Raw genomic sequence first — 26234 nt, 5'->3', positions numbered from 1 at the left:
AAAGAGAGGTGAATTTAAGCTGCTTTAATTTAGCTTTACAGATGTAACAGAGCAGGTATTTAATTCAGTATTGCTGATTTTTATTTTAAATAGGCACAGGCTTTCTGTTCTTAGAATTATTGCATTGTGCGCCATTTGCTCAGTACAGACAGCATACAGCTACAGTCATTTATACAATCAACCTTGTCCAGCTAAGATGACTTTTGAAAATGTTAAACATCCCTTTAAGACACCTGAACGTATCTGGAAGTTCTGGCTTGTGTGCCCAAGTGACTTCAGCCACAGCGTTACTCAGACTGAGATGCTGCATGCCTTTCTTACAGCCCAAGCACCCGGGAAGGAGCTGTTCCCTCCTTACCCGGCCCAACACTGGCACCCAGCGGCCAAGCGCCTTCACAAACACCTCGGAGAGCTGGTGGATTTCCTGAACACAGCCAGAGTCCGTTTAACAGCACTGGTTGTTCGATTACTGATGTTCAAAATGTTACCCACTATTGAAACTGTCTACAAAGCCTGGGACAGCCATCTCTGGTCAAGACCAGTCAGAGCCAGGAATAAAGCACTGCACTCAAACGCTGCTCTGAAATCAGCCAGTCACATCCAAACAAGAGATAACAATGTTACTATAGGGTCAAGCATGTCAGCAAAATTGTTCTTTTTAAGGAACTAGTGTGCCACCTGAAACAACGAGATATTTTGTATGTCCTTTTTTAAAGAGCTACAGACTGTGAAAGGACTCTTGGACAAGAGAAAACTATCTTGCCCTTGACGATGCAGCTCTTTTTCTAAAGGTCCTAATACTGAAGCCAATATGCAGGACTGCGATACAGCACATCAATTTCCCAAATTTTGATGCAATTTCCCAAGCAAAAGGCCTAACAAAGGACCCAGGCATTAAAAAGGCACTCAGGAATCTCCATTCTAAGTTATTTTCCATCAGTAGCCACAAGGGGACAATGCTTCAAATTCTGGGCATTAACCTAACAGAAACACGCAGAGGTGAGCCCAGACGCAGAGTCCAGGACTAAACTCTGAAAGATTCCATTTAACATTCTCCCCTCTAACACAGTGATACTGGTTTCAGATGACCAATACAGTCTTTGCAAATAAACAAAGTCAAATGTCAGGACAGCACATCAGAGAAATAATGTCAGCTGACAGCATGTCAAGAGAAATAAAGAAGACAGGAAAAAAGCAAGCTATGAAGTGCAGAGAAAGCAGCATAAACAGAGCAAATGCTTTACTCAGTAAATCAAGACTGAACTGAAAGGATTATCAGAATATGCTGAACTATGGGAGCGTATTAAAATTTAGGCTCACAGACTAAATTTTAATACCCTCCCTTAGTTCAGCATATGGGATTGTGAGAAGGGGATTAAACTTCCACTAGAATTAGCCTGATTGATAGATTAAGATTAGATTAAGGAAACAGACTTGTAGATTTAAGCTGCTTCCTCACCGTGAACTGCTCTGGTTTCTAAAAAAACACAACTTCTAACAAAGACAGCACCACAGTTGCTGAACTTCTTGAAAAAATTTTAATTGGACAAATGTCCTCATAACACAGGTAAATTGTACATCACACATAACTTGCTTACACATGAACTGAATTAGTCTTTTCGTAACTGGATAGTTTGCTCTTTAATTCCATCTTTTGTGACAATGCAAATCTTTAGTGCATCCCCAGTGTACACATCTCTCTCAGCAGCAGAAATGAAGACATCCTTAACCAGCTGCAAAGCCTTTTCCAGGGTCAGAGGTACATGCTCCACATTTTGCATGTTCTTGAAGCCAATCTATGAAAAGATAAAAGTGTATTTTATCCATCTATGAAAACTGATTCAGTCTCTGCACTAGAAAAAACAGATTTAGATGAATTAAAAAGAAGAAATGACCCATCTATTTTAAAAACCCCAAAGCTGAAGTATTCCTCCAAACAGTTTACAGTTGAGAGCTTTGCCAATACATACACTCTTAGAAAAATTACCTAGAAGCAGATCCAATATACAGCCAGCATAGCTCCTCCTGCTCATTCAGCATGTACAAGATCACAATGAACATCTGGATCTGATCTAAATCTTCATAAACTTCTCACAACTTTGGCAGTACCAGAACTGCACGTGAGTCTTTTTTTCTCTGGTCACTTGTAGTTAGGAACATTTCTTAAAAGCAAATATTCCCTGAGATACCTAGACTTCAAAACTAAGTCTATATTGGAGCATATCTGGTCCTACCAAACAGCGTTAAGTTAGCTCATAAGCATCAACTTAACCATCAGAACAGGAAAAGGAGAAGAGTCCCATGTTTTGCCTGAAACCCATAAGCAATAAAAAATTATTTATGACAACTTGTTTTTTGCAGAATATATTTCCTTCAGTTAATAAAGTTTAAAAAAAAGGAAATATTCTATTCCTTTCTCATCTGGTAAGAATCAAGAATGCTTGCTGCTTTTCTAAGCACAAAAGCTGTGATGGCATCACGTTCAAGTGACTAAATACCAACACCAATGTCAAAAATTTAAAATGAGTAAAACATGCTTTGGTATTTCTCCCATTCAATTATTAACAGCTTCAGCTAAATATGAAAATATTATTCAAGTATTTCAGACAGATTTAGCTGAATAAGTTTCCAGCAGTTTTATGTAAGAACACTCTTACTAAAAATGGTATCTGAGTTGTACAAAACTCAAGACTTAAACAAGGCTATGTTAAATGATAAAATGTATCTATTAATTCTATCTTCTTAATTTGGTATTATTTCATACTAAGTAACAGGCATATTTATGTTATCAGCCAGGAAAAAACTCCCAAAACCCAGAAAAAAAACCCTCCAAACAACTTCTAGGATAAACATAACTCCCCAATTAAAACACTTCTGCCTTTAAACAGGCACTGCAAATACAAATAATGTATTAAAAACCTCAACAGATCCCAAAGCAAAACTTTGATTTCTCTTGAGAAGGTAAAGCCACATAATTTATAAATGTATGGATTACCAGGTCCTACCTGGGTAATAGATTTAAAACGTCTCTCAAAAGTAATATTCTCCAGAAGTAAAGCTACATTAATTTGAATATCACAAATCTTTACTGAAATAAAGCAAAAACCAAAACAAAACAAAAGCCAACAAGCTATTTTACCTGGTTATCCAGCAAAGGCTGCAACATTGCACTTGCTGATCCACCTGCTTTAAAAGTACCTCTCTCATAGGAGCCCACTGGATCAAAGCTATAAACTGCTCCTTTTCCTGAAGAAAAAAAAAATAATTAGTATGTAATTCAGAAAGCTGCCCAATACTGACAAGCATCTTTAACAAAACCAGCTCTCTGGATAAGTAGTATCTGGAACATTGCAGATTCCAGTAAACCTTTACCAAACAACACTGAGTATGTTCAGATGATGCTTTTTACAGAAGACTCACTATGGCTGCAGCCTGGTACAATAGCCAATGTTATTTTCTTTATTTAAGCCGCAATCATGCTTCAACAAATGTTTCCCACACTACTTACCACAGAAAAAGTGTTGATGCAGAGTAATCAAAGCAGAAAAATGAGCTAGAGTGTAGTGCTGCACCAAGAGCCCCAGGGGTTCCAAGGCTAACACAAGCAGCTGAGATCGTTCCTGAATGATACATTTCTTGAATTACCTCCAGAAAGCACACCTGGATGCCTCTGCATCAAACTCTCAGAACCAGGGATGATGCTTTGGTCTCTTGCACACTTCCCTCTGAAGCCAGACCAGGTGGTGCAAAGTTTACTGGCTTGCACCAACATCAGAGGCACAGACACACTGTAGCCCTGAAGCATCAGCGTTTGATGAGAACATGCCAGTCAGAATGCAGCAGCTGGCCAAGCCCAGCCCTTCTGTGCAGACAGGCTGCACCCAATTCAATCAACTGGCCAGTGCCCTTGGCAGCAGAGCACAGGAGCTGAACAGCCCTGAGAAAGCCAGCCAAATCAACAATCAATCTTGCTGGACCCTAATTTAGTCCTTGCAAGCAAACCTGCACACTGATTCTTATCAGCTGCTACAACACCCTTATAATCTGAGATTTACCATTATGCAGGGCAGACTAATCTCCTGCCAGATCCCACAAATCATAGACATGTCTTAGCAAGACTGGGAAAGCAGTATAACTTACTGGTACAAACAAACTGCATGGAATGGCTAAAATTATCCAAACAAGACCACCTCTGAGCTCCATCTCAAAGCCAGACAACACTACTCAACCAAATCACTGGACAGCAACCCAGTAAACTCTGGAAGAGCTGTACATTAAACTATAGCTTCTGTGTAGAAGTCATGATTTTCATTAGAGGGTAGTTAATGTTTTGAAATAACTTTGTAGAAACCTGTCTCTGGAGTAAGTCTTCATATTAAATAGTCTTTACCACACTCACAGGTCTGAGTGAAACATATACAATTTTACTGGTGACATCTACTGTATAGATGCAATTTAAAAATCCACCAAACCGCTGTAAAATTTTCCAGTCTAAAGTATTAATTATTTCACTTTAGGGATTTTATTTGTGATCAAATAATTATAACATAGCTTTTAGACCTTCAGAAATGGAAAATCAAGTGAATAACAAAAACTAGGAAATGAGCCAGATACACTGTATTCAATCTGTGTAAGTACCATAATGGCTAAAGGCGGGTGTTGGGAATAGCAACACAAACTTTGTTATTCCATCAGTACAACTGAGATGTAAAGGAACAGCTATCCATCCACAGAAATGCAGCCTCTCTTTTTCCTTTTTCTGTTTGAAGTCTTACCTTCTTCATCAAGTCCACCAATTATATTGTAAACATAGTAGGGAAAGAAACGTCGAGAGTACAGGATTGTAGACAGCATTGCTGCAATAGCCCCTGTAGTCATGGTCTTGTTGTTGGAATGCTTGTACATCTGCCAGTGGTAGAGCACATCCAAGAAGAAAGTCAAACACTAAAGCTGACATTCAACCAGAATTACATTTTCTGTAACCTCAATACAGAAGAATCTGACACTAAGCAAAATTATTAACCAGCACAATTAGTGAAAACATGCTGGTCTAAAAGGTAAAGCCTCTTTACAAGCCAAAGATTAACATATCTCTAAATTTGTGTAATTAGTAGGTGTTGCCTCATTTACAATATCCTTTCCAGCTCTTCCACTCTATAAATTTGTGGTGTCACACTTAATGAGAACACATCACCAATTTTCCCTGCCAGATCTTTCACTAGCAAAACAGTTATGATACAAACACTTGGAAAAAACCAGCAGAAGTTATAGTTAAAACATGTCATATTATTGGTCTCAAATATAATATTAAGAATCTAAGTTTCTAAATGCAGTAAGATTCGTAGTTACCTTCAATCTGGCTTCAATAATTTTAGTAAGGGTAAGGCAGTCTCCATGGAACCCAGTGCATCCAATGACAGTTTGTTCTGTTCTGAAAAACATAACATTTTGTTGCAATTTTAGACTTAGCACGAACTACAGTAATTTCTTATACAGTAGGTTATTATGAAAACACCAAATGTATTTTCAGTTTTTTTCCAGAGGGCTGCATTAAGCTTGTACAATGATTATGTGACATTTATGGCTTTGGTGGCTTCTGTCAGCACAAACAGAAGTTATGTGGCTGCAGATGCACTACAGAAGCTTGGCTCTCTGCTCAGTTTTGAAATGTTTTATGAATACTAACCATGGAAACACACACTTGAAATTTTAATTCTAGGAAATAGAAAAGAGTCTAGAAACATTAACACACACCGACCAACCCAAAGTAGTCATTCAGAAAACATCTTAAAACAAAATCTTCTCTCAGCCTGTCACTAGAATTACACAAAGCCACCATGTGCAGTATGTATCCTGTACAAGACTAATCTCCATCTGGACAGTATCAAAGTCAAACATATAGCAGTAACAAGTTAGACAGGAGAAACCAAGTTATTTTGATTTCATGTCATCAATTCAGAAAAAGAAACAATAACCCTGATAAAAAAAAAAAGTTTATGTAGTTGATGACAGCCTATAAGACAAGCACCTGCTGCAGTAAAATGAACATAAGTATAATGTAGCTGTAAACTAAGGAGATTCTACCCAGGTGAGTCAAACTAAGCCTAAAATGAACATAGAAAGTTCAATTATGGAACAACTCATAGGTTTACCTCGCCTAAAACAAACCCCTCTAAATTGCCAGGTAATTAACCAGAGAGATACAGTACAACTGGCAGCAGTGGCCACACTTGTGCACCATCGCCAGATCTCCTGATGAAGCAGAATGAGTTATCATAAGATTAAGTTTAGCTACAGTTAAGTTAAAAATTCTTCTGATTATCCAGCCAAAAAACTCCATGTTAAGGTTTGTATCATGCGAAAAATGTTCTGTTCTCTCTTAACTTCAAGAGCATGAAACAAGAAATCTGGCTATATTTACAACATCACATCACATCTTGCATTACAGCACGAGTCCAAAATCTACTTTATTACTGGGCTTTTTCTTCTAAGAATTCTGCTTAAAGTAGGAGGCAGGTGACATAGTCAGCAGTACAAAAGATTTTCCATCTTTTTGAATCCTTGCAGATCTGGACTTACAGCTTGTAGCATTTTGGGCTGTCCCGGGAGTGAATGGAGTAGCCTTCACTCAGACGTGTGTCAGAGGCAACGATACAAAAGTCTTCTCCAGCAATCGCCAGCACAGTCCTTAAAAAAAGAGTATTGATAAATCATGGCCTTCAGCACAAGCATCTTCTTAGACAACACAGAAACAAACTAGATAGTAATTCTACACACAGACTCACGTTTTGTCAAGTATCTTACACTCTTTGCTATGCTTCCCACTATGCACATCCCTACTCAACACCAAGGGAAGAAGGAAATAGACAGACTGAAGAAAATATGTGCATGTGGCCCTCTATTCAGATTTAAACTGTATGGAAACTTGGTAAAACAGAGACTCCACACCAGGCAAGAACCAGACCCAATGGATGAGGTATTTTATATGCCTGATAATAACTCATCCTTCTAATACAAGCAAAGTACTGAGCAACAGTATCACTACACTAAAATAAATGTCACTTTTAAAATCTGGTGTTATTACTTCCTAACAACTAGTATTGTGATCACCTAGCATTGTGGTCACCTAGTATTGTGATCACCACAGGTGTACCACCATTAAGTAACAAAGATGCCCTTTAAAAAGCAATAACCATCATAAGAAAAAATAAACCTACCTGGCCATATCATGCCACCAACTCAGGTGCGTAAAACATCACCAGCCTTTAAGAGTTACAGCAAGGTAGCATCCAACCCAGTGACACGTTTACTAGCAGCACGGTAAAAAGCAAAGGCCATAAACTACAACACAAGAAGTTCCACATCAACAAGTGGAAGAAATTCTTAACGTGGAGGGTGGCAGAGCACTGGAACAGGCTGCCCAGGGAAGTCGTGGAGTCTCCCTCTCTGAAGACATTCAAAACCCACCTGGACGTGTTCTGGTGTCACTTGCTCGAGGTGACCCTGCCTAAGCAGGGTGATCTCCTGGGTGATCTCCTAACTCATCCAGCCCTAACAACTCTGTGATTCTGTAATAGGACCATTACCTGGGTTTCCTAAGCCACTATAAAGAAACAACCCTACCGGTAACAACAGATGCGTACTTTAAGACCAGTCGAAGTTTAGGGAGCCCGAGTGTTCCAAAAGCCACACGGACAGGCAAGAACACCCTGAAAGGCTGCAAGGCCTCAAGGCAAGCCCGAGCCCAGCTGCTCCTTGTGCTGCCGCTCTCTCCCTACAAAGAGGAGACCGTGAGGGGAGATAAACCCGCACTGAGCACCGAGGAGAAACAGGAGTAAGGCGAGTAAGGAGTAAGCGAGCCCCAGCCCCTGCGCCGCTGTCCCCTGGGCCCCATGCCCCGGGCCGAGGGTGCCCCGTCCCGCCCGGGCCCTCACCCTCCGTTGAAGGTGTACGGCGAGAAGCGGTAGTGCTGCACGGGCGCCTCCAGCCCGCAGCCTGTCTCGGGCCGGGAGGGCCCGCATCCCGCTGTGGACAGCATCGCGGCCGCCCGATCGCTGCTGTCTCACGGCGAAATGGCGGCACCGGAGGCGGAAGCGGAGCCGCTCGGAGAGGGCAGGGCAGGGCAGCACCGCCTCCTCTCGCTGCTCTGCCGGGCGGCGAGCGACGGGGCCTGGCCGGAGGGCGGCGGTGCCGCCGTGGAGCGGAACCCGCCTGCGGCAGGGGGTGTGCCTGGGGCCCGGGGCAGCGCCTGGACAAGAGCCGGGGGCGGCGCTGCCCCGTCGCCTGCGTGCCCGCTGGTGGGAACGCGCAGGCTGCTCAGTGGTGAGGCCGTCACACACCGCTCGTGTTTGGGCAGCAGCGTGGCACCTGCTCTGTAGGGGAGAGCGCCTTTGGAACCGCCGTGAAGAGCAAGAGTCGGGAATCATGGAATCATCGGGTGGTTGGAGTAGGAAGAGACCTTAAAGATCATCTAGTCCTGTCACGGGCAGGGACACCTTTCACTGGACCAAGGCGCTCAGAGCTCCATCCTGCATTGAACACTTACAGGGATGGGGCACCCACAACTTCCCGGGGCAACCTGCGCCAGTACCGCACCACCCTCAAGCAAAGAACTTACTCCTAATATCTAATCTAAACCATCTCTCTTTCAGTTTGAGGGCATTCCTCCTTGTCCTGTCACTACACACTCTTGTGAAAAGTCCATTTCCACCTTTCTAGGAGGTCACCCTGAAGCCTTCCCTTATCCAGGCTGAATAATCAAAATTATCTCAGACTTTCCTTGTGCTTCATCCCTCTAAGCATCTTTGTGGCTCTTCTGGACTTGTTCCAACAGCTCCAGGTCTTTCATGAGCTGGACACAGTACTCCAGATGGAGTCTCACCAGGACCCAGATGGGGTCTCACCAGGTCCTCGAGGTGGGCCCCATGGGGTGTGGTGCCAGGCACCCTGGCATGAGTGGAAACAAGTGGGAAGGGCTTGGATAGAAGCTCGAAGAGGCACTAGGGGAGTACAGGGTGGGGACAGTGAGATGCAGGGGACACATGGTGCTCCTGTGCTGCCCTGCTTGGGAAACACAGCCATGGTGGTTGCAGTCTCCATGGGCACTGTGCAGACACAGCAGCGAGATCTGCAGCACAGCAGTGTGGAACTCTGTACAGCTTCAGTGTGAGGAACCACAGCTTCTGTGAGGGCCTGGTGCACTGCCAGAGACCCCCACAGATTCACGGGATCTGGAAGGGACCACAGGGGGGTATGTGGGGCAACCTTTCTGCTCAAGCAGGGTCATCCTAGAGCACCTGGCACAGGTTTGTGTCCAGATGGTTCTTGAACATCTCCAGTGAGGGAGACTCCACAACGTCTCAGGACAATCTGTTCCAGTGCTCAGTCACCTGCACCGTAAAAAAGTTCTTCCTCATATCCAGGTGAAATTCCTGTGCATCAGTATCTGCCAATTGCCTCTTGTCCTATTGCTTGGCACCACCAAGATGAGCCTGGATGAATCCTCTTCACATCCACCCTTTAGATATTTATTCACATTTGTGAGGTCCCCTTTCAGTTGTCCCTTCTTGAGGCTGACCAGGCCCAGGTCCCTAAGACTTTCCTCATAATTGGATGCTCTAATCCCTTAATCATCTCTGTAGTCCTCTGCTGCATCTGCTCCAGGAGCTCCATATCTCTCCTGCCCTGAGGAGCCCAGAACAGGACACAGCACTCCAGATGTGCCTCAGCAGGGCTGAGTAGAGGGGCAGGATTGACCTGCTGGCAATGCACTTCCTAATGCATCCAGGATAGCACTGGCCTTCTTGGCCACAAGGACACTGCTAGCTCATGGACAGCCTGTTTGCATCGGGAGCCCCAGGTCCTTCTCCACAGAGCTGCTTCCCAGCGGGCTGGCCCCAGCCTGTGCTGGTGCATGTGGTTACGCCGCTGCAGGTGCAGGACCCTGCATTTGCCCTTGTTTGATTTCCGAAGGCTCCTCCCCGCCAAGGCTCCTGTCCCGCTGGCGGCGGGAAGTGACGCGCCGGGCGCGCCGGTGGCGCGGGGGCGGGGCGCGGCCGGGCTCCGGCGGGCGCGGAGCGCGGCGGGAGCGGAGCGAGCGCCAGGTACCGAGTGCCCGCCGCTCCCCCGCGGCCGCCGCTCGCCCCTGCCCGCGGCCGGGCCGCTGGGGCGCGATGGTGCGGGGCAGGCCGGGCCTGGAGGGCGGGGACTTGCGCGGGCCGAGCTCGCTCCGCACCTCCGGGGCGGCCTGAGCCGCGGCCGGGGGAGCGGGGAGGGACTCCCGCGGCGCGGAGGCGGCGGCCGCCTTTCTCTCCGCCGCCGCGGGCAGGGGGCGCCGGGCGCGGGATGGGCGCGGGCAGCGGCGGGACCCTGTGAGGGCGGGCGGCGGCTGCGCGGGGCCGGGGCCGGGGCCGCTGGGTGGGCAGCGAGGAGGGCCGGGGGGCGCGGGCAGGCTGTGGCCGCACGCCGAGCGCTGCCGTGTGGCGGGGGGCGAGCCCGAAAGGGCCCTCGGGGGTGGGTCGGGGCCTCCTCCGGGCTGTCTCCGGCTGCTGGACTCTGTTCCCTGGACCGAAACGTCGCCCGGCGTTTGTAGTGGAGATCTGAGCAAGCCGCGTTAAGCGGGTAGAGGAGGGAGCTCTGCGTAGTCGGTGCCCTGGGTGCAGGTTTTGGCATGCCTGGTATCCAGCCTCCTAATTAAATAGCTGGGCTATCGAGGAGTTGACTTTGTTTCTTCCAGGATAATGTTTAGGCCTCTAATGTACCCACTTTGTAGAACCTGGGTGCTCTGCTCGATACATTTGGTGAAGGTAAAGATGATAATGTCTGATGGTCATGGGTGGAAAAATGCAGGCATTTCTAGCTACAGTGTAAATATTATTGTAGTTCTAAGCTCTCATATCTTAAAAAAAAGAGAGGCTGAATAGGCTGTCTTCAGATTTTCAGGTAGCCTACCTCTGGCCCAATAATGACCTTGAGTATTTCTTAGCAATAATTAAGAAGCTTAGAAATTAATGGGATAATATTTTATATCATTGGTATCAGAACATTTAAATTCTCCAGTTCTGTTGTTTATTTTCATAACGCAGCAACAGAAGTATAGTTAAAAAATGAAAGAAGATCATTGTATGTTTCACTTGTGTACTTAAAATTTGTTTTCACATATTTCTTTTTTCCCTGCGTGTCATTACAGTTTGAAATCTGTTAGTGCTTTGTTTTATAGAATTGGATGGAAGAGGTTTTCCTAGCTGTGATTTGAGCTGCGATGCTTTTCTCATAGAAGAAAAAAAGTAATTTTTGAAAGCCCAAGTCTTAAAATGGCCAGGAAGAGACTTACAAGCAATGTCAATCAGTAGCCAAGGGAATTAAATTCTTTAAAAAAATCAGTGCTTTTGCAGCTAAAGGAAGCTTGGAGTAGAATGAGCATCAGCAGCTTGAGCTGTTTGTGCAGGAGGGTTTGGTTAGCCAGAGGCCTGCCCATGTGAGTCAGGTGACCTGCCAGGGACTTCAGCAGACTCATACTGCAAAGTTTCTATGGAGTGTGCCTGAAAAAGGTTATTTTTATGGATTGTGCATGCGTGTGTACGTACGCGTGAATGTTCTTATATGTATTTGTACGTAGGTGTCTCTTGTCTGAGTCAGCAGCTGATAGGCTTGCTTTTGGGTTTTTGTTTAGATATTATTCTCAGGATATTCCTTTTTTTTCTTTCCAGGCTTTGGTTAGTGTTGTAGACTCATATTTCTCTGAAGCTGATGTTTTCCTAACACTTACAGCTTGGCTTTAAAATCTACTTCGCTGGAATGTTTTAAATGGTTTAGAAACCTCTAGGATTTGAAATTTATTTAAATTAATTGAAGGAAATACTTCTGGCCTCACCAAAGAAATAACTGGAATCATGGATCAGAACAACAGTTTGCCACCCTACGCTCAAGGCTTAGCCTCCCCTCAGGTAAAAACAAATTATTTAAAATGTAACTATGATCTGCTAGGGATTGAATAATTCTAGTATAAAGCAGAATTTTGAAACCATTGATGTCTATATTCAGAAGTATAAGAAACATGTGGTTTCTTATACATGGAATATATGTGGGATTTCTTAATGGGATTCCTCTTAAGTTGAAACTTTATGACTGACAAGTTGGAAAAATTAATTTAATTTTGGTGGTTGCTCCTTAAACTATGCACATAATGGATTGTTGCTGGGCTATGAATGCAGTGAGTACAGTGAGCACAGTTGGTGTTCAGACAGTTTCAAGTTAAATTGTGGGTCAGAGACATGCTTGCAAGGTAGTGTGAGAAGTATGTAATGTTCTCTAGATTCCTTTGGGTAGTACTTTATTCTATAGAACACCTGCATTTCCAAGGATTTTCTGATTTTAATTATTTACTACTATATGCTTCAGGTTTGATATGAGCAACTCAGCTAACATAGATTAATTTTTGATTCCTCCCGAAAACTTTGTCTCTTTAGACCAAAATGGAGTCATCATGATCTGTGGTTTTCATGTCATGTTTTCTTCTGCAGGGCGCAATGACTCCAGGAATTCCAATTTTCAGCCCGATGATGCCGTATGGCACAGGACTGACACCGCAGCCTGTCCAGAGCACCAACAGTCTGTCCATACTGGAGGAGCAGCAGCGGCAGCAGCAGCAGCAGCAAGCAGCACAGCAATCCACGTCACAGCAAGCCACACAGGGAACATCTGGTCAAACCCCCCAGCTCTTCCATTCACAGACTCTTACCACAGCCCCTTTACCAGGAACCACACCTCTGTACTCCTCTCCAATGACTCCAATGACTCCAATAACTCCTGCAACACCGGCATCAGAGAGCTCTGGCATAGTGCCACAACTACAGTGAGTGCCCATGTGTCAGTGCATCATGTCCTTTCTCAGATAGCCCTTTAAAGAAAGACTTAGGACCAAATTCATATCAGGAATTAGGTACTGCATTTTGGTGGGAAGGGAGGTCCTGAGAATTTATGTCTCCTGTAGCAATATGAGTAATTTTTACTTTTATTTTTAGCTTAGCTTCATTACTAAACCACTTAGTAATATAAACAGTTTCTTAGTGATTTGTCAACGGTACATCTTTGGAGCATACCAGTGGAGGGTTATATGTCTTCATTTAACACCGTCATAATTTTTAACTCCTTGCAGTTTAGGAGTTCAAGATGTTTCCTTTTCCAATGCTTGCCTAACACTGAGTTTGTGAGAAGGTAAAAAACCCTAGAACTAGTTGGAAGAACCCTAGAACTAGGTATGGAAGTATTTTCAGTGAACTTCAGTTTTAAAGAGACTATTTCAGAAATTTTTGGCTGGGACAACGAGAAATGGTTGATACCATGAATTGAAAGAGTAGTTTCTCATATTTTTCTTAATTTTTCTCCTCACTGAGGACCTTTATATTTCCGGATTTTCCCAGAAAACAAAATTGTTTATCTAGTAACTTTTTAAAACTTTCTGGAGACCTACTATCCCATCTCCTGGCAATGCATTTACCTCCTGGGTCATTCCCACTAGTTTTGCACCCTCTTCCTTGAAGGGCATAGCAAGGAAATTTTCAGATGGTACCATCTCGTTTCTCTTGTTTCCAGCAGCTTCCCTGATTGTGGTGAGGGCTCTCAGCATCAGTAATTTTTCCTCCCAAACTGAAATAGAGGTTCTTCTCATGGGACACTTTTCATAATAGCTGACAGATAAGGAGGAATCAGCAATTATGCCTTAGGAGCTTCTGCCCTACAAAAGGACGTTCCTGAGCCAAAACACTGCTCAGTGCTCCTGTTAGTAGGAAAGATGCCATTCAAACTTGCTTGGAGAAACAAAATAATTTTTAAAAATTGATTAGGCTTGGTTAAAAATGAGGAAGACACATTAATTCCTTATTGTTTTTTAAAATATATTTCTCTGGTCTGTCTTTAGGAATATTGTGTCCACAGTGAATCTTGGTTGCAAACTTGACCTAAAAACTATTGCGCTTCGTGCCCGAAATGCTGAATATAATCCTAAGGTAAGAGAAATGTATTAAGGGTTCATCCTATAACAGATAAATTAAAGGCACAGGTTGTGGCTGCAGGCTGCTGCAATAGACTGAAAAACCTACCTGCTATATATGCAGTTTTATACTGTAGTTAAAAGGGAAATCTTAATAAACTTAGGACATTCAAATTAGTAAAAAGCATTTTTATGCTGAGGTAGCTGTGATGTGTACCAGGTTGTAAGTTGTTAGATTTACAAAAAACCTAATCAAGAGCGTAGTACACTGGCCAAGCTTTTTGTGGTGGAGGTGGCCTCTGCTGCTGTTCATATGGGCATATTTGTTTGTAGTGCTCAGTGAGCTCTTTTTGCTTATTACTGTGAGATGTCTGATGATGAAATCTTTTTCTCTATCTCCGAACAAGGAGAAAGGAAAGAAGAGTTAAAATCCTGGACTTCTGCCAGAGCTGTGGTTTCCTCCACCTAGCTGCTCCTCTGGAATTCTTACAGTCACAGGGCATTCACTTATTTTCATAGTCTCACTACCCTCTGTTCTCTCATGTTCTCCTCCAGTACTTCTGCCATCTCATTGCTTCTGATGGCTAACTTGATGGAACATTAAAATGGATCAAAACAAAACCAATTAAATTGATTTTTTGCATACTGACTTCAAAGCTGCCTGCTGCTTCTTAATAGTAGTAGGGTTCTAAATAAGTGGCATCTTTTTAGTTTGGGAAATCTGAACAACAGCAAAGGACCTGGAGCATTAAATGAAAAAAAAAATGTTACTTCATGTTTCTTTTGGGTGGCTCCTCTTGAAAAATGTTATCTTTGCAACAACAGTAGCTGGACACTAATAAAAGTTTAGATTTTACATAGTTGAATTGGCTTGTCTTGGGAAGACTTCAGTTTTCCTGGAGTGTGTGTGTTTTTCTTGTTTTAGCATTTAGTATTTTGCTACAGTTGACGTGAACTCTGCTCTTAAAGGTTAAAGCACACATGCAGACATATTTGATAAATGACTCTTACTGTAAGTTTATACCAGTGATGCTGTTACATAATTGTGAGTAAGGTATTAGCGCAGCAAAAATTTGAGCATGCCTTGGTAACTCCTAATTTAGGGGGTAGGTGGCTCTGTAAAATTTGTAGGCTAGAATAATCAATATCAAACGCTGTTTTCCATGGCAGAGGGATAGAAGGGTTATGTAACACGCTCCTGACATTTAGTCAGTAGATTCATCTATCAAAGAAAGATGTTGCTTGGCTATATTATTTAAGTCATATTTTGACAAATGTGCTGTTGGGTAACCCACGCTACCGCCTTGGTTATATCAGCAGAACAATTCATGGGACTGCAGGGTGAGCTGTTCCGAGTTAAATATAACAAACAGGAGTTTGTGTGTGTGTGTGTGTGTGTGTGTGTGCACACCCACCTCAGTTTCCAGTATCTCTTGCTTCAAGGAATTTAAGAATATTTGGAAATGCTTGCTGAGAATGAAAAGCTAGAGCTAATGAGGCTGCTGTGTCCTACAGTGGTAGCTGAGGTGACTTCTGTTTACACAGGACTTTGATCTCCAGCTGTTCTGTTTGCTGGTATAGTAACACTGTAATCCATTTTTTGGATAGTCTTCCATCCTACTTATAAGATAAAATTCCAACATATATGGAGGAATGTTTTAAAATTGTTTCTATTGCTCTGATGCCAATCTTAGTGTTATTTATATGTTACATACATATGTTTATATATATATATATATATATATATATATATATATATATATATATATATATATATATATATATATGCATATATATATAGTAATGAGAGATAAACAGGAATGCAGTGGTAAATATCCTTCCTGCCTGGCTCTACCTCTCTGTGTATGTGCTTGAAGGTACTTATGGTTTAAGCATTTCAAGTAAACTTTGAGTGATCTGTAAGTATGTTTGAGTTTAGTTTTCCTTGCACTGCAGTATAACTTAGATGATGCAGATTTGGTTTTAATGTAATGATGGCAGCAGTATGTCACTAACAGTCTCAATGCTCACACTTCAGCGTTTTGCTGCTGTTATTATGAGAATAAGAGAACCACGTACTACTGCACTGATATTCAGCTCTGGAAAAATGGTGTGCACAGGAGCAAAAAGGTATGTTTAGGCATTATGAGCAAGCTAACTCAGGCTGTCTTTTCTTTTGTACCATGATGCTTGTTTATATAGACACATCAAAGTTGTACAGGTACAACTAATCTTGTTTCACAGTTACCTCAGATTATGCACATTTCTACAGAAAATGCCTGTTTATGATTGAAGAGACTTCCCAATTTGTGGGGAAATGGTACTTCTGTTTCTGAAGTGCTTTCATTCAGTCTCATAAACTGGTTTGCAGAGGTTATTATATTCATTTTTTGGCCTTGCAGTTACCTGCTTTTTCTAATAATTAAAAAAATTCAGCAACTATGCATTGGAACTGCTTAAATTGTAAGGATGGTGAGAGAAGAATTTTATATTTGAATAGATTCATTCATCACAGGACTAGAGCTCCAAATCTCAAGTTCCTGTGGTCTGATCTGTTCTTAACATGACCATTGAAGGACAAGAATTGAAAACTAAACATAAGCGTAACTCTGGTGGGCAGGAGAGAAATTCTGCTCCAAAGAAGTCTGCTAGGAATCCAGAAGGAATAAACTAATGAGCAGAGATGAATGAATAGATCTGTACAGGGGAACATTTTCTCTGCCTGGTGATACTTGAAATTCAAGTTGTCTTACTCTGCATTGGCAACAGATTCTCAGCTGTTTACAAACCTGAAGCAAACTGAATTCTGCAACAGTGGGTAAGGCTGTGCAGTTGTATTAAACCCATGTTTGAATGCCTGGGCTGAATCAAACAGAAGATTTTGTCAGTTGACAGATTTTTATATAAATCTGTATTTTCTAGCAGTAGTAGTTCAAGGTTGTTCTACAGTGAAATCTTAAGTAACAATCTAATCTTAAGTACTTAATCTTAAGTAACAGTCCCATTAGAGGGACTCTGGTCAATATTTTAAAATGTAAAAGGTATGGATTTATAATTTATTGTTTTGTGTCATGATCAGTGAGTGCAACACTAATGGTGTCCAGGAGCCTATTATCAAAATTAGCATGAAAATCAGTCAGTGGTAGTTGTTAATTTTGGATGTAAAAATTTTGCATGTGAACTCCCCTCTCCCTCCACACAGACTTTTTTCCCCAGTTAGGTATTTGGGGTTTAATGCTGTTTGCTTGAAGTAATACTTAACTGAGGAGGTAATACAGATATCCTTTTCTCACTTCAGTGAGGAGCAATCCAGACTGGCTGCAAGGAAGTATGCAAGAGTTGTTCAGAAACTGGGTTTTCCTGCAAAATTTTTGGATTTTAAAATTCAGAATATGGTGGGCAGCTGTGATGTGAAATTTCCCATCAGACTGGAAGGATTGGTACTCACACACCAGCAGTTCAGCAGGTAAAAAAAGGCTTGCTTATGTTTCATTCTTGTTGCATACTATCTTAGAAGGTGACATCTGTTTAGATTATTCCCTTGCACCACAGGGAAACCTGCATCATTGTTCCCATCTCTGCACTGCCTCAGGTGTAACTGAGGCTGCCCAATGTGAACCTGTCAAAATTTGGTTTTGACAGATTCACACTGCTGCCCTCCCCAAGTTTCAGGGAAGTCTACATCTGCTCTGCCAGTCCTAGACTGGGCCCAGAAGATGGGGTGGAACATGGGTCTGCAAGCACATTTAAATACTCTCTCTTCTCTTACAGCTACGAGCCGGAATTGTTTCCTGGCCTAATCTACAGAATGATTAAGCCAAGAATTGTTCTGCTTATTTTTGTTTCAGGAAAAGTGGTTTTAACTGGTAAGTGAAGACAGTATCTTACTCCAAGAGGTGAGATTTAGACTGTATGACAGAGAACAGACAGGGATACATAAGCTGCCAGGTATTTTCCTTTAGAGATGACAGTACTGAGAAAGGAGACTTAATAGAGTATTCCATGGATGGACTGTAAAGGAAACTTCCCTGTGCAGCCATCCAGCAGCCACCCTGGCAGTCAGAGCCACACCAGCTGCAGCAGGACCAAAGCCTGTTTGGAGTGGGCAGCTTCAGCGAATCCAGCAGGTGTCCTGTTTGACTCCCTACACACTCCACTCACACAGACCGGGTTTTCTTGAGGGCTCAGCACCAGGCTTTGTTATGCAAAGATTCAGCAGTTCAGGCCTCTTGCCTGGGTGTGCTTCACCCAGAGCTCAACCTGCAGCTCAGCACTGCCACTGCACACACAGCTACCTGCACCATGTTCCTTAACAGATGGGAATGCACAAAGCAACAGCACATTTGGCTAGATCAAAGGAACAATCATCATGAACCCTAGTCAGGTGTGCAGGTGCCCAAAAAGCTGTAAGAATGTAAGATCTTTCTGGCAAAATCTGAAAGACTGTTTCTGTGGCTGAGCATGTGACTGAGCTAGCTTTTCTTTGGCAGCTTGGTTGCAGGCTGCTGCCATGCTCTATGATACAGCAGCCAAAGAAGGGGAGATACTTGAGCTCTAGGACATCCTCAACCTCGGGTGCTCAACCTACTCCCTCCATTTTTTCTCATGCTGTGTCTTACTAGGAAGAAGAAACCCGCAAGCCCCACAGACAAAAGAAGGATCATGTCCCTGCAGTGTGGGGAAATGCAATTCTCTGCAGTGGTCTCCATTGCCAGACCTTCCTCCTCCTGATACTCACACTCTCAAAACAAGCTCCACCAGTTAGGCCTTTCTGCACACACATCCTACAGGGCTGTGCTTTGTTTTTGGGTCTCTTGTGGAAATAATGTATATAAAAATTCCATTTGCAACATAGCATCGTGGCAGAGATGCTAGTGAAAGTTTTAGCAGTTGTCAGATTAAACAGAGAAGGCTGGTAATGTAGGCTCTCTATGAAATGTGTTAAAAAGGATTGTAAAAATGGGGATTTATGGATACATGTAGGTTTTATATAGACTTGCATTCACATACACATTCTAAAAGCTAAAATTAAGTATTTGGCGAAAGGTACAAACTAATTGAATCCCTTCTCTTTTTGCAGGTGCTAAAGTACGAGCAGAAATCTATGAAGCATTTGAAAACATCTATCCTATTTTAAAGGGATTCAGAAAGACAACGTAACAGTTTCTACACGTTTCAGAGAAATCAGGGGTATATTTTAAAAGGTATTGTGTATGGCACAGCAGTAACAAGAAACGGACTTCCAGTGCAACTGCAACACCAGGACTTGGACTATTTCCCAGTTAGTGCCTACTTCCCTGATGCTCAAGGGGAACTGTTTTCTTGAATATGTCTACTGAGTTACTGTGAGTTGCTTTACTGGGCTGTTCCTGGAGCAGCCCCTCCAACTTTTATTTATATTCTAGCTTTTAAATAGTTTTAATGCCAGTTCTATTAATAGAAAAACTGTAAGTTGGTTTAAAGACAAATGCAACTGTGTCACTCAGTATAAACCACTTTAATTGCCATGTATATATGTTTTAAGTTCCTTCCATAAGACTATGGTTTTTATAATTTTCTGAACTTTAGCTTTTAAATTTTTTCAATTTTAAATTTCTTTGGTGCCAGACACATTCCCTCTTTCCAGTATTAAGCAAGATAGAATAAATTTATTAATTAAAATGGCTCACTGTACATATATATATAATATATACCTTTCTTCTCTTTCCTTCTTCAACTCCACATGTACAATAAACCCTGTTTATACAACTATGGGAACTGTCTTAATAAATTTTAAAATTACCCAGCTGGTAGAATGAAATACATTGAATGACTTTTTTTATTTAACAGATTTTTTTTAATAGCAGATGCACTGCTATAAGTGACATGTTGTTTTGAGAGAATCTTAGCAGTGCTCTGGCTTGCTTACCAGCAGTCACACCCTTGGCAATGTCTACCTTGAATATTTCCAACACGTTAAAGCAAAAGAGACAACTGGTTAAAGAAGCTTGTGTTTGAGTATGTGTTGCCTTATGTTCAACAGATGGGATATAGGTAAGTCTTAAATAGCTGCACTTGACTGAAACAATAGATCCCTGCTTAGCTTCTAGAATTTCTTTAAATTACTACCTTTGTATTTTACCAGCTGTGACAGCCTCACTATATTAGTGCTCCTGTAAAATGTCAAAGCCCTTCCAACTGGAGTCAGCACATACATAATCTTCCTTCTGAACGATGCTTGAAGCCTAATAGGCTCAGAGCTAAAAATAAACTTTTTTTTTCCTTCAGGAAATTTCCAGGAATAATAACCTCTCTATGACTTACACATTATTTCAAACAGCTTTTATCTGAAATTAACCCAAATGTAAACAATGGTCTCATTTCTAAGTTGGTGTTTCATTCCAGACAAAATTAAGTTTTGGCTGGCTTTGATACTGCCCCATTTTCACATCCTGAGTGACCTTAATCTTCAGTCTTCTCTCTACATCAGTGTCTCTCCAGGTGTTCTAATGACTGGTTTCATGGATCTTACCAGAAAGATGCTGTTTATTAATGCAGCTGTGCAGGATATGCTCAAGCACTGTGTTGCCTTCAGTGCTGTGCCACTCTGTGCTGTGAGCTCATTAATGTTCCTGAGAGCTCTTGACTATAACTGTATGGCTGTCCATGCTTTTGTAGGACCTGAACTATTAACAACTTATGTGCAAAACTCTTCAACTCTTCAGAAAGCTTGAAGCCCCAAGCAACCATAGGACAGTTTTCAACACAATCAGTCAAGCTGTACTACAGTGACTTGAGACAGTTTGCTCTTTCACAACACAGACCAGGGCTTCAAACTACCCTACTAGAAATTAAGTCCTGTGATAACAGAACTGCTTCCAGGTACAGCATTCTCTGCCTGCTTATTTGAGTACTTTCAATGCCTGAATGATTTCAAAAACCCCATAGGGCCCCACAAAGTCACAGGTAAGCAGCCATGAATGGTTGGAGCAGGGTAAGGGAATAAGTAACTGAAGTCAATTCTGTAGGGAAACACACAAAAAAGCCTTTTCTGCAAATACTGCCATAGCCATAGGAGTAGTTAAGCAACTACCACAGTAAAGTTCAGCATTATGGTTTCACTATTCTCTTGCCTCAGCTATTTGGCACTCATACAGTGGAAGAATCCCTGCGGACTTTAGGTAGAATTCAGCCTGAAAATCTGCTGCTACAGGCAGTGTGTAACAGACAAATGTGTTCTGGTAGGGCTGACTTTGTTTAAACTGCTTCTGCACCAGGTAACTGAGTTAAACTATTGCATGGGGCTAATAGTTTTGAAGTCAGATAAAACACTTAATTTTTGTGCATTTTACCTCAACCAGTCAGTCAGAACATGTGACAAACTCCCAAGTTGGGTTTATGTACCTGCTGAGAAAGAGAAGTAGATTTAAATTCCACAGCAAAATGTTATGTAGCTTTATTTTAGCTGACTCATGTACAGCTCTTCAACATAAGCACTGGAGTGGGTTTACAGTAGTCTCCTTTTCTTTGAATGAATATTAATTTTTGAGTAGCCTGATGAAAATCCTGACAGACTACAATCTTTTAAGTTTTTGAAGTTCCATTACCAACAAAACATAATTTCACCAATCCAAAAGTTTTTCATCTTTATTTAATAAACTTCCAGAAATGAGATTTGAAATAAAGCTTTCTGAACAAATGCATCTGGCTTCATTACCAGGTTGAAGTAAAAGCTCCTCTGGAGCACAAGAGAGGCTGTCAAGGTCTAGTTACAGCAGTTTTAGCACTGTTACAAGATGCACTGTTATCAGTGACTTCAACCACCTGTTTGCATAGTGCAGAGATGCAGTGAAACAAACCAAGTATTCCATTTGGATTACTCAATTTCATAAAGTACAGCCCATGGAATAGTCTTGTTTCCATATGAACTCTTCCAGGTATTCACTTTCCCCGCCACAGCTGTCAGCACAAGTGTACACCACCAGCGTTCCCCAGTCAATGCTCTCTCCAAGGCTGTCAACCTGAAGGTGATTCAGGAGCTGTGGCATAATCTTCAAGGAAAACCAAAAGGTTTAGAGGCAGGCCACAGACTTCTCCCCTCTCCCCACTTCTCTTGAAGAACAGTCCTGCATTTGGTGTAAGAATTTATATTCTCTGACACCAAAATCCCAACTGAAGCTACTATGTATATGGCAGCTCAAATAACCAAATTTGGAATTCTAGGTAAGTTTTATTTGGCCTTATAAGACTTGCCTGATTTGTGAGCCTCCCACCATTTGAAATTCCATTAGTAACTATGTTTTGCCTTTCCATGACATAAGTGTGTTCATCATACATACACCTCTAGCATTCAAAGTTCTACAGCTGAATGCTTCCAGCCAAACTTATTTATAATGCACACAATGAATTGAAAAAGCACTTATAAAAGTAAATAAAGGCTCTGTACAATCATTTAGTGTAGTTAGTTTGTTGCTCAAATTACAAGCCAACACCTATACAATTAGATCCTGAGTCGGAAATACATTACCTGTGTTATTTTTAAATGAGCTTACATACCTGGAATTCAAATATCCTTTTGGCACCACATACACAATTTGGGATATCTTTTTCTTCAGGCCTATTTTCACCTGACACCCAGAGTGGACCTTCTCCCCCTCTGCAGTATCTAATAATCTGAAACACAGCAGAAAGTTTAAGTTCTTGTGACTATCCTTTCATCTTGCTATAAAATAGGTGTTTAGTGACACAAAGCTGTAGATAGAGCAGAAAAAGGTCAGTTCTTTAACAACCATGGCAAAATATAATTTGCAAATGCAGCATTCTAAATAAGGTTGCTTATATGAGTTTTCTTAACTATGTGAGTCATGCAAGTATTCATACCATATTTTTTCAGTGACCCAGGGGATCATTTGTAATTCCCTAACCAAGGGATCCAGAAATGCAAGGTTGTATATGTTAACAGTCTTGGGACAGAGAAAGAGCAGCTGGAGAATTAGCAAACAGACCTGCACACAGTTAGGAATGCAATCCAGATCTTTCTGTCTGCAGTTCTGCATCTAAATACAAGCAGACTAGCCTAATGTTCCAAAAGGTATTTTCTTATCCTTTGTTTTTCAGTTATTAGCAAATCACACATGATCAACAAAGGACACTTGGACAGATCAGTCAGTAGAGAGATGGTCAGAGAGAGTGAGGCACATACCTAAGGCAGAGAAGGGAACAGACTCAGTCTCCTACTTTCTGAGTGTGCACCTTAACCCCTCAGCTACCAGGCAAAACATGGAGAGAATTTCTTCTTCACCACTTTGATGGATTTAGGACTGTGTCTTCTCTGAATGAAACCAGGGACCATGGTTTTGATTGACAATGTAGCTTTTTAGCCTTTTGCAGTAAGAAATAGCATGGGGGAAAGATTTCTGTTTTAAATAGTAGAAATTCTAAAGCCATCCTTCAACCTTAAGAACAGCCAAGCCACCCCCCAATGCAGCTGGTGACACTGACAGAGCTCTTCTCTGCAGTTTTTGTTCTGCTGAGAAGGAAGGCCAGCAGGGCTGCAGGCTGGGGGAACAGTGCAGTGGTTCCCCATGTCCTTTGGTTTGAACCATGTCTCAGGATGGTGGCTCCTTCCACGCTGGGGAGGATTCAGCACCCTCGTGCCACTTCATCCTGACCAGCGGCTGTTTAAGATGGCTGAGCAGGTGCTAAACTCTTACTTGGGCATGAATTAAGTTCAGCACATAAGGAAGATGAGAGGGTGTGGGTTAGGTGTGTAGAGGATGAGGAGGCATCCCCATTTCTAACTAGTACAAAACGCTGCATGTGCAGCAGGATGCTGTGTCAGAACCACTACTTTCAAAGGCTGCCCCATCTTCTGACCTGCTCTGGTTCAGCAGCTACTCGTTTTTTAAACATTTGGAAGATCTTTTCTTCTGCAGTCTCGTGTTTTGCCATTGCTTCCAATGTCTCTTCATCTAAGGACTGAAATGCTTCATCTAAGCAAGAAAGAAGAACAGTAAAACTTACAGGCTGATATAAGACACTAAAAATTAAAAACAGTATTAGCACATGTGAATTTATTTTGCTTCATAAGTCATTCCTGGCATAAATCTAAGATCTTTTTTCTTTTCATGACATGTTAAGATTTGGTCACACACAGGTCCATTTACTAGTTTTAGCTGCATTTTAAACATAGATGTCAGTACTGAATACTGGAAAGGGAAGGAGTTAATCTACCAAAGTTTATGGCTCCCAGCAGATATCACTGAGACTACAGAACTTTCAGGATACCACATTTGAAAAAGGCCTGCATGCTGCTCATGTGCCAGACTTCAGTTTTTAGCACTGAAGAGTGTATCTGTTACACTCCAACAGCCACATCAACTGGGGCCACTAAACACTCTTGAGACAGCTTTGGACCACAGCAAGGGACCACCAGGAACCCAGCATCCTTTCCTGGCACCATCACAAACTCTCCACCCTCGGTATCTTCAAAGACAGCGTGGTTGCAGCAAACCCATTGTGAATTTAGGGGGAGCAGGGAGGAAGGAGCCTGCACTTCAACTGCACTTCAACAGTTAAAATATCCTCAAACCAGTTCTCTGCTAGCATAGAGAAGAAAATTTTATTTTCCATAAAGTAAGACAAATTGAACTAAGTCAAGCCAAGACAATCTAACAATGTGCTGATTTCAGCAGCATCCAGCAGCAGGTGCTCTCACTTGAGATGTCCTGACCTACTGGAAGCACACAGGGACACAGTGTAACTCCAAGCTATCTGCAGCAACAGCTGCTTCAACAGCTCCTGGGGTCAGAGCTTAGTAAGTCTCTCCCAGAAAAGCAACTTATATTATGGGATGTCTACAACAAACTAGCTTTGCAAATGACTGCACGTTTAGCCTTTTTTCACCAGAAGTTTACAAGGAACACTTAAAAATCACAGTATTGGATATCTTAAAGATGTGATAACAGGCATAACCAGGAAGAATTACAGGTAGCATGTTATTTCTGACCTGCAGTGCCTGCAGCTCCAAGTTCCTCTTGTTCTTTTGCATCCTTTGATGTATCTTCAGCTCCTTGTTCATCATCAGTGCTGTCAGCAGGAAATTCTGGTTCCTCAGGTTCTATCAAAATTTCATATTCCGGAAAAAGGAATTCGTTATGCTCTGGAATTGCATTTGCCAAGTCATCTAGAAAACAGAAGACAGACACCACTTCACAACGTCATCTAGTATTTCACGTCCTTCTCCCCAAAAGCTACACAGCAAACTACATAGCAGAAGTATTGCATGAGCAAGCAAGATTTACATCACTGCTAGACCTGACCTGACCTGAAGGTAAGAAACACTGTTATGTTAAGGACAGTGCAAAACTGCAACAGGCGTCCTGTTGCTTTGAACCTCTGTAAATCCAAGTGACGTGGAAGGCAGACCAAACAGGGCTAGCAGCAGCATTTAAGAATTCAAGAGCTGCGGCTCGGCAGCTCGGTGCAGCATTAACCACAGCTGGCACGGGTGTCAGTTCCCCGTTGCAGAGGTCTCCGATGGCGGCGGACCCACCTCCGGCGGCGTGCTGCCCGCAGGAGCGGCGGTGCCCGCGCCGCCAGTCCAGCGCCTGGTGCTCGGGCCCGCAGTAGGCGGCGCGGCGGCAGCGCCCGCAGCAGCGCGGCCCGAGGCAGCCGCAGACGCGGCAAAGCGCGGCGCCGCTGCCCAGCCGCCGCGGGGGCGCGGGGGCCGGGCCCGGGGGCGGCTCCTCGGGGGGCGGCTCCTCGGGGTACGTGTCGTTCCGCCGCGGCAGCTGGCTCCGGAACACTGCGGGCGAGACGCGCCGGTCAGCGGGGCGGCGGCCGGCGGCCCTCGCCCCGTCCCTCCCCGCGTCCCCGTGCCTCTCTCACCGCGGAAGGGCCCGCCCGGGCCCGCCAGGCGGTAGCAGGCGGCGCCGCGGCAGGCGAACACGAAGAGGGTGCGGTGGAAGGCGTCGGCGCGGCCGGGCAGCGGCGCGTACAGCTGGAGCAGGAATGCGCAGGGCTGCTGGCAGCGGCCGCAGCGCAGAGCCGCGGGGCCCGGCAGCCCGGCCTCGCCCAGCCACGCCGGCCGCCCCCCGACCTTGCTGGGGAAGTAGGTGCTGTGCAGCCGCCAGGCACCGCCCGGGCCCTCCGCCGCCGCCGCGAAACCCAGCTCCACGCCGGGAGCCATGCCGCCTCCCGTCCGCCGCCACGCTCCGAGAGGGGCGGGCGCTGCACGGCCCCGCCCGGCCCCGCCGGCAGCGGC

The 26234-nt window shown here is 43.4% G+C and overlaps 3 protein-coding genes across 4 annotated transcripts; 1 reads left to right on the top strand and 2 right to left on the bottom strand.

The window, feature by feature from the left end:
• Positions 1 to 1519: 1519 nt before the first annotated feature.
• Positions 1520 to 8105, bottom strand: PSMB1 (proteasome 20S subunit beta 1). The gene is made up of 6 exons (XM_054629349.2): positions 7935 to 8105; positions 6580 to 6687; positions 5350 to 5431; positions 4776 to 4905; positions 3140 to 3246; positions 1520 to 1796 (listed from the first exon to the last, which is right to left on the bottom strand). The coding sequence occupies exons 1-6, from the start codon at positions 8036 to 8038 to the stop codon at positions 1611 to 1613; spliced, it is 717 nt and encodes a 238-aa protein (XP_054485324.1). The 5' UTR covers positions 8039 to 8105; the 3' UTR covers positions 1520 to 1610.
• A 1904-nt stretch (positions 8106 to 10009) lies between these two features.
• On the top strand, positions 10010 to 19790 carry TBP (TATA-box binding protein). 2 transcript variants are annotated; one of them, XM_054630348.2, is made up of 8 exons: positions 10010 to 10103; positions 11709 to 11945; positions 12522 to 12853; positions 13919 to 14006; positions 16029 to 16120; positions 17289 to 17456; positions 17762 to 17856; positions 19071 to 19790. In XM_054630348.2, exons 2-8 carry the CDS (start codon positions 11892 to 11894, stop codon positions 19148 to 19150), a joined length of 909 nt encoding a protein of 302 aa, XP_054486323.1. In that variant the 5' UTR covers positions 10010 to 10103; positions 11709 to 11891; the 3' UTR covers positions 19151 to 19790. The 2 variants fall into 2 exon arrangements, with proteins under 2 accessions (XP_054486323.1, XP_077031729.1); XM_077175614.1 differs by lacking the exon at positions 10010 to 10103 and adding an exon at positions 10474 to 10805.
• Positions 19791 to 21589: 1799 nt separating this feature from the next.
• Positions 21590 to 26222, bottom strand: PDCD2 (programmed cell death 2). The gene is made up of 6 exons (XM_054629320.2): positions 25859 to 26222; positions 25524 to 25775; positions 24978 to 25154; positions 23846 to 23961; positions 22526 to 22642; positions 21590 to 22020 (listed from the first exon to the last, which is right to left on the bottom strand). Exons 1-6 carry the CDS (start codon positions 26157 to 26159, stop codon positions 21856 to 21858), a joined length of 1128 nt encoding a protein of 375 aa, XP_054485295.1. The 5' UTR covers positions 26160 to 26222; the 3' UTR covers positions 21590 to 21855.
• Between the last annotated feature and the right edge of the window lie 12 nt (positions 26223 to 26234).

This window comes from Agelaius phoeniceus, chromosome 3 (genome assembly GCF_051311805.1).
Source record: "Agelaius phoeniceus isolate bAgePho1 chromosome 3, bAgePho1.hap1, whole genome shotgun sequence".
In the NCBI taxonomy this organism is placed as follows: Eukaryota; Metazoa; Chordata; class Aves; order Passeriformes; family Icteridae; genus Agelaius; species Agelaius phoeniceus.
The sequence above is the reverse complement of the archived record's forward strand: the minus strand, read 5'-3'. Positions and strand labels throughout refer to the sequence as shown.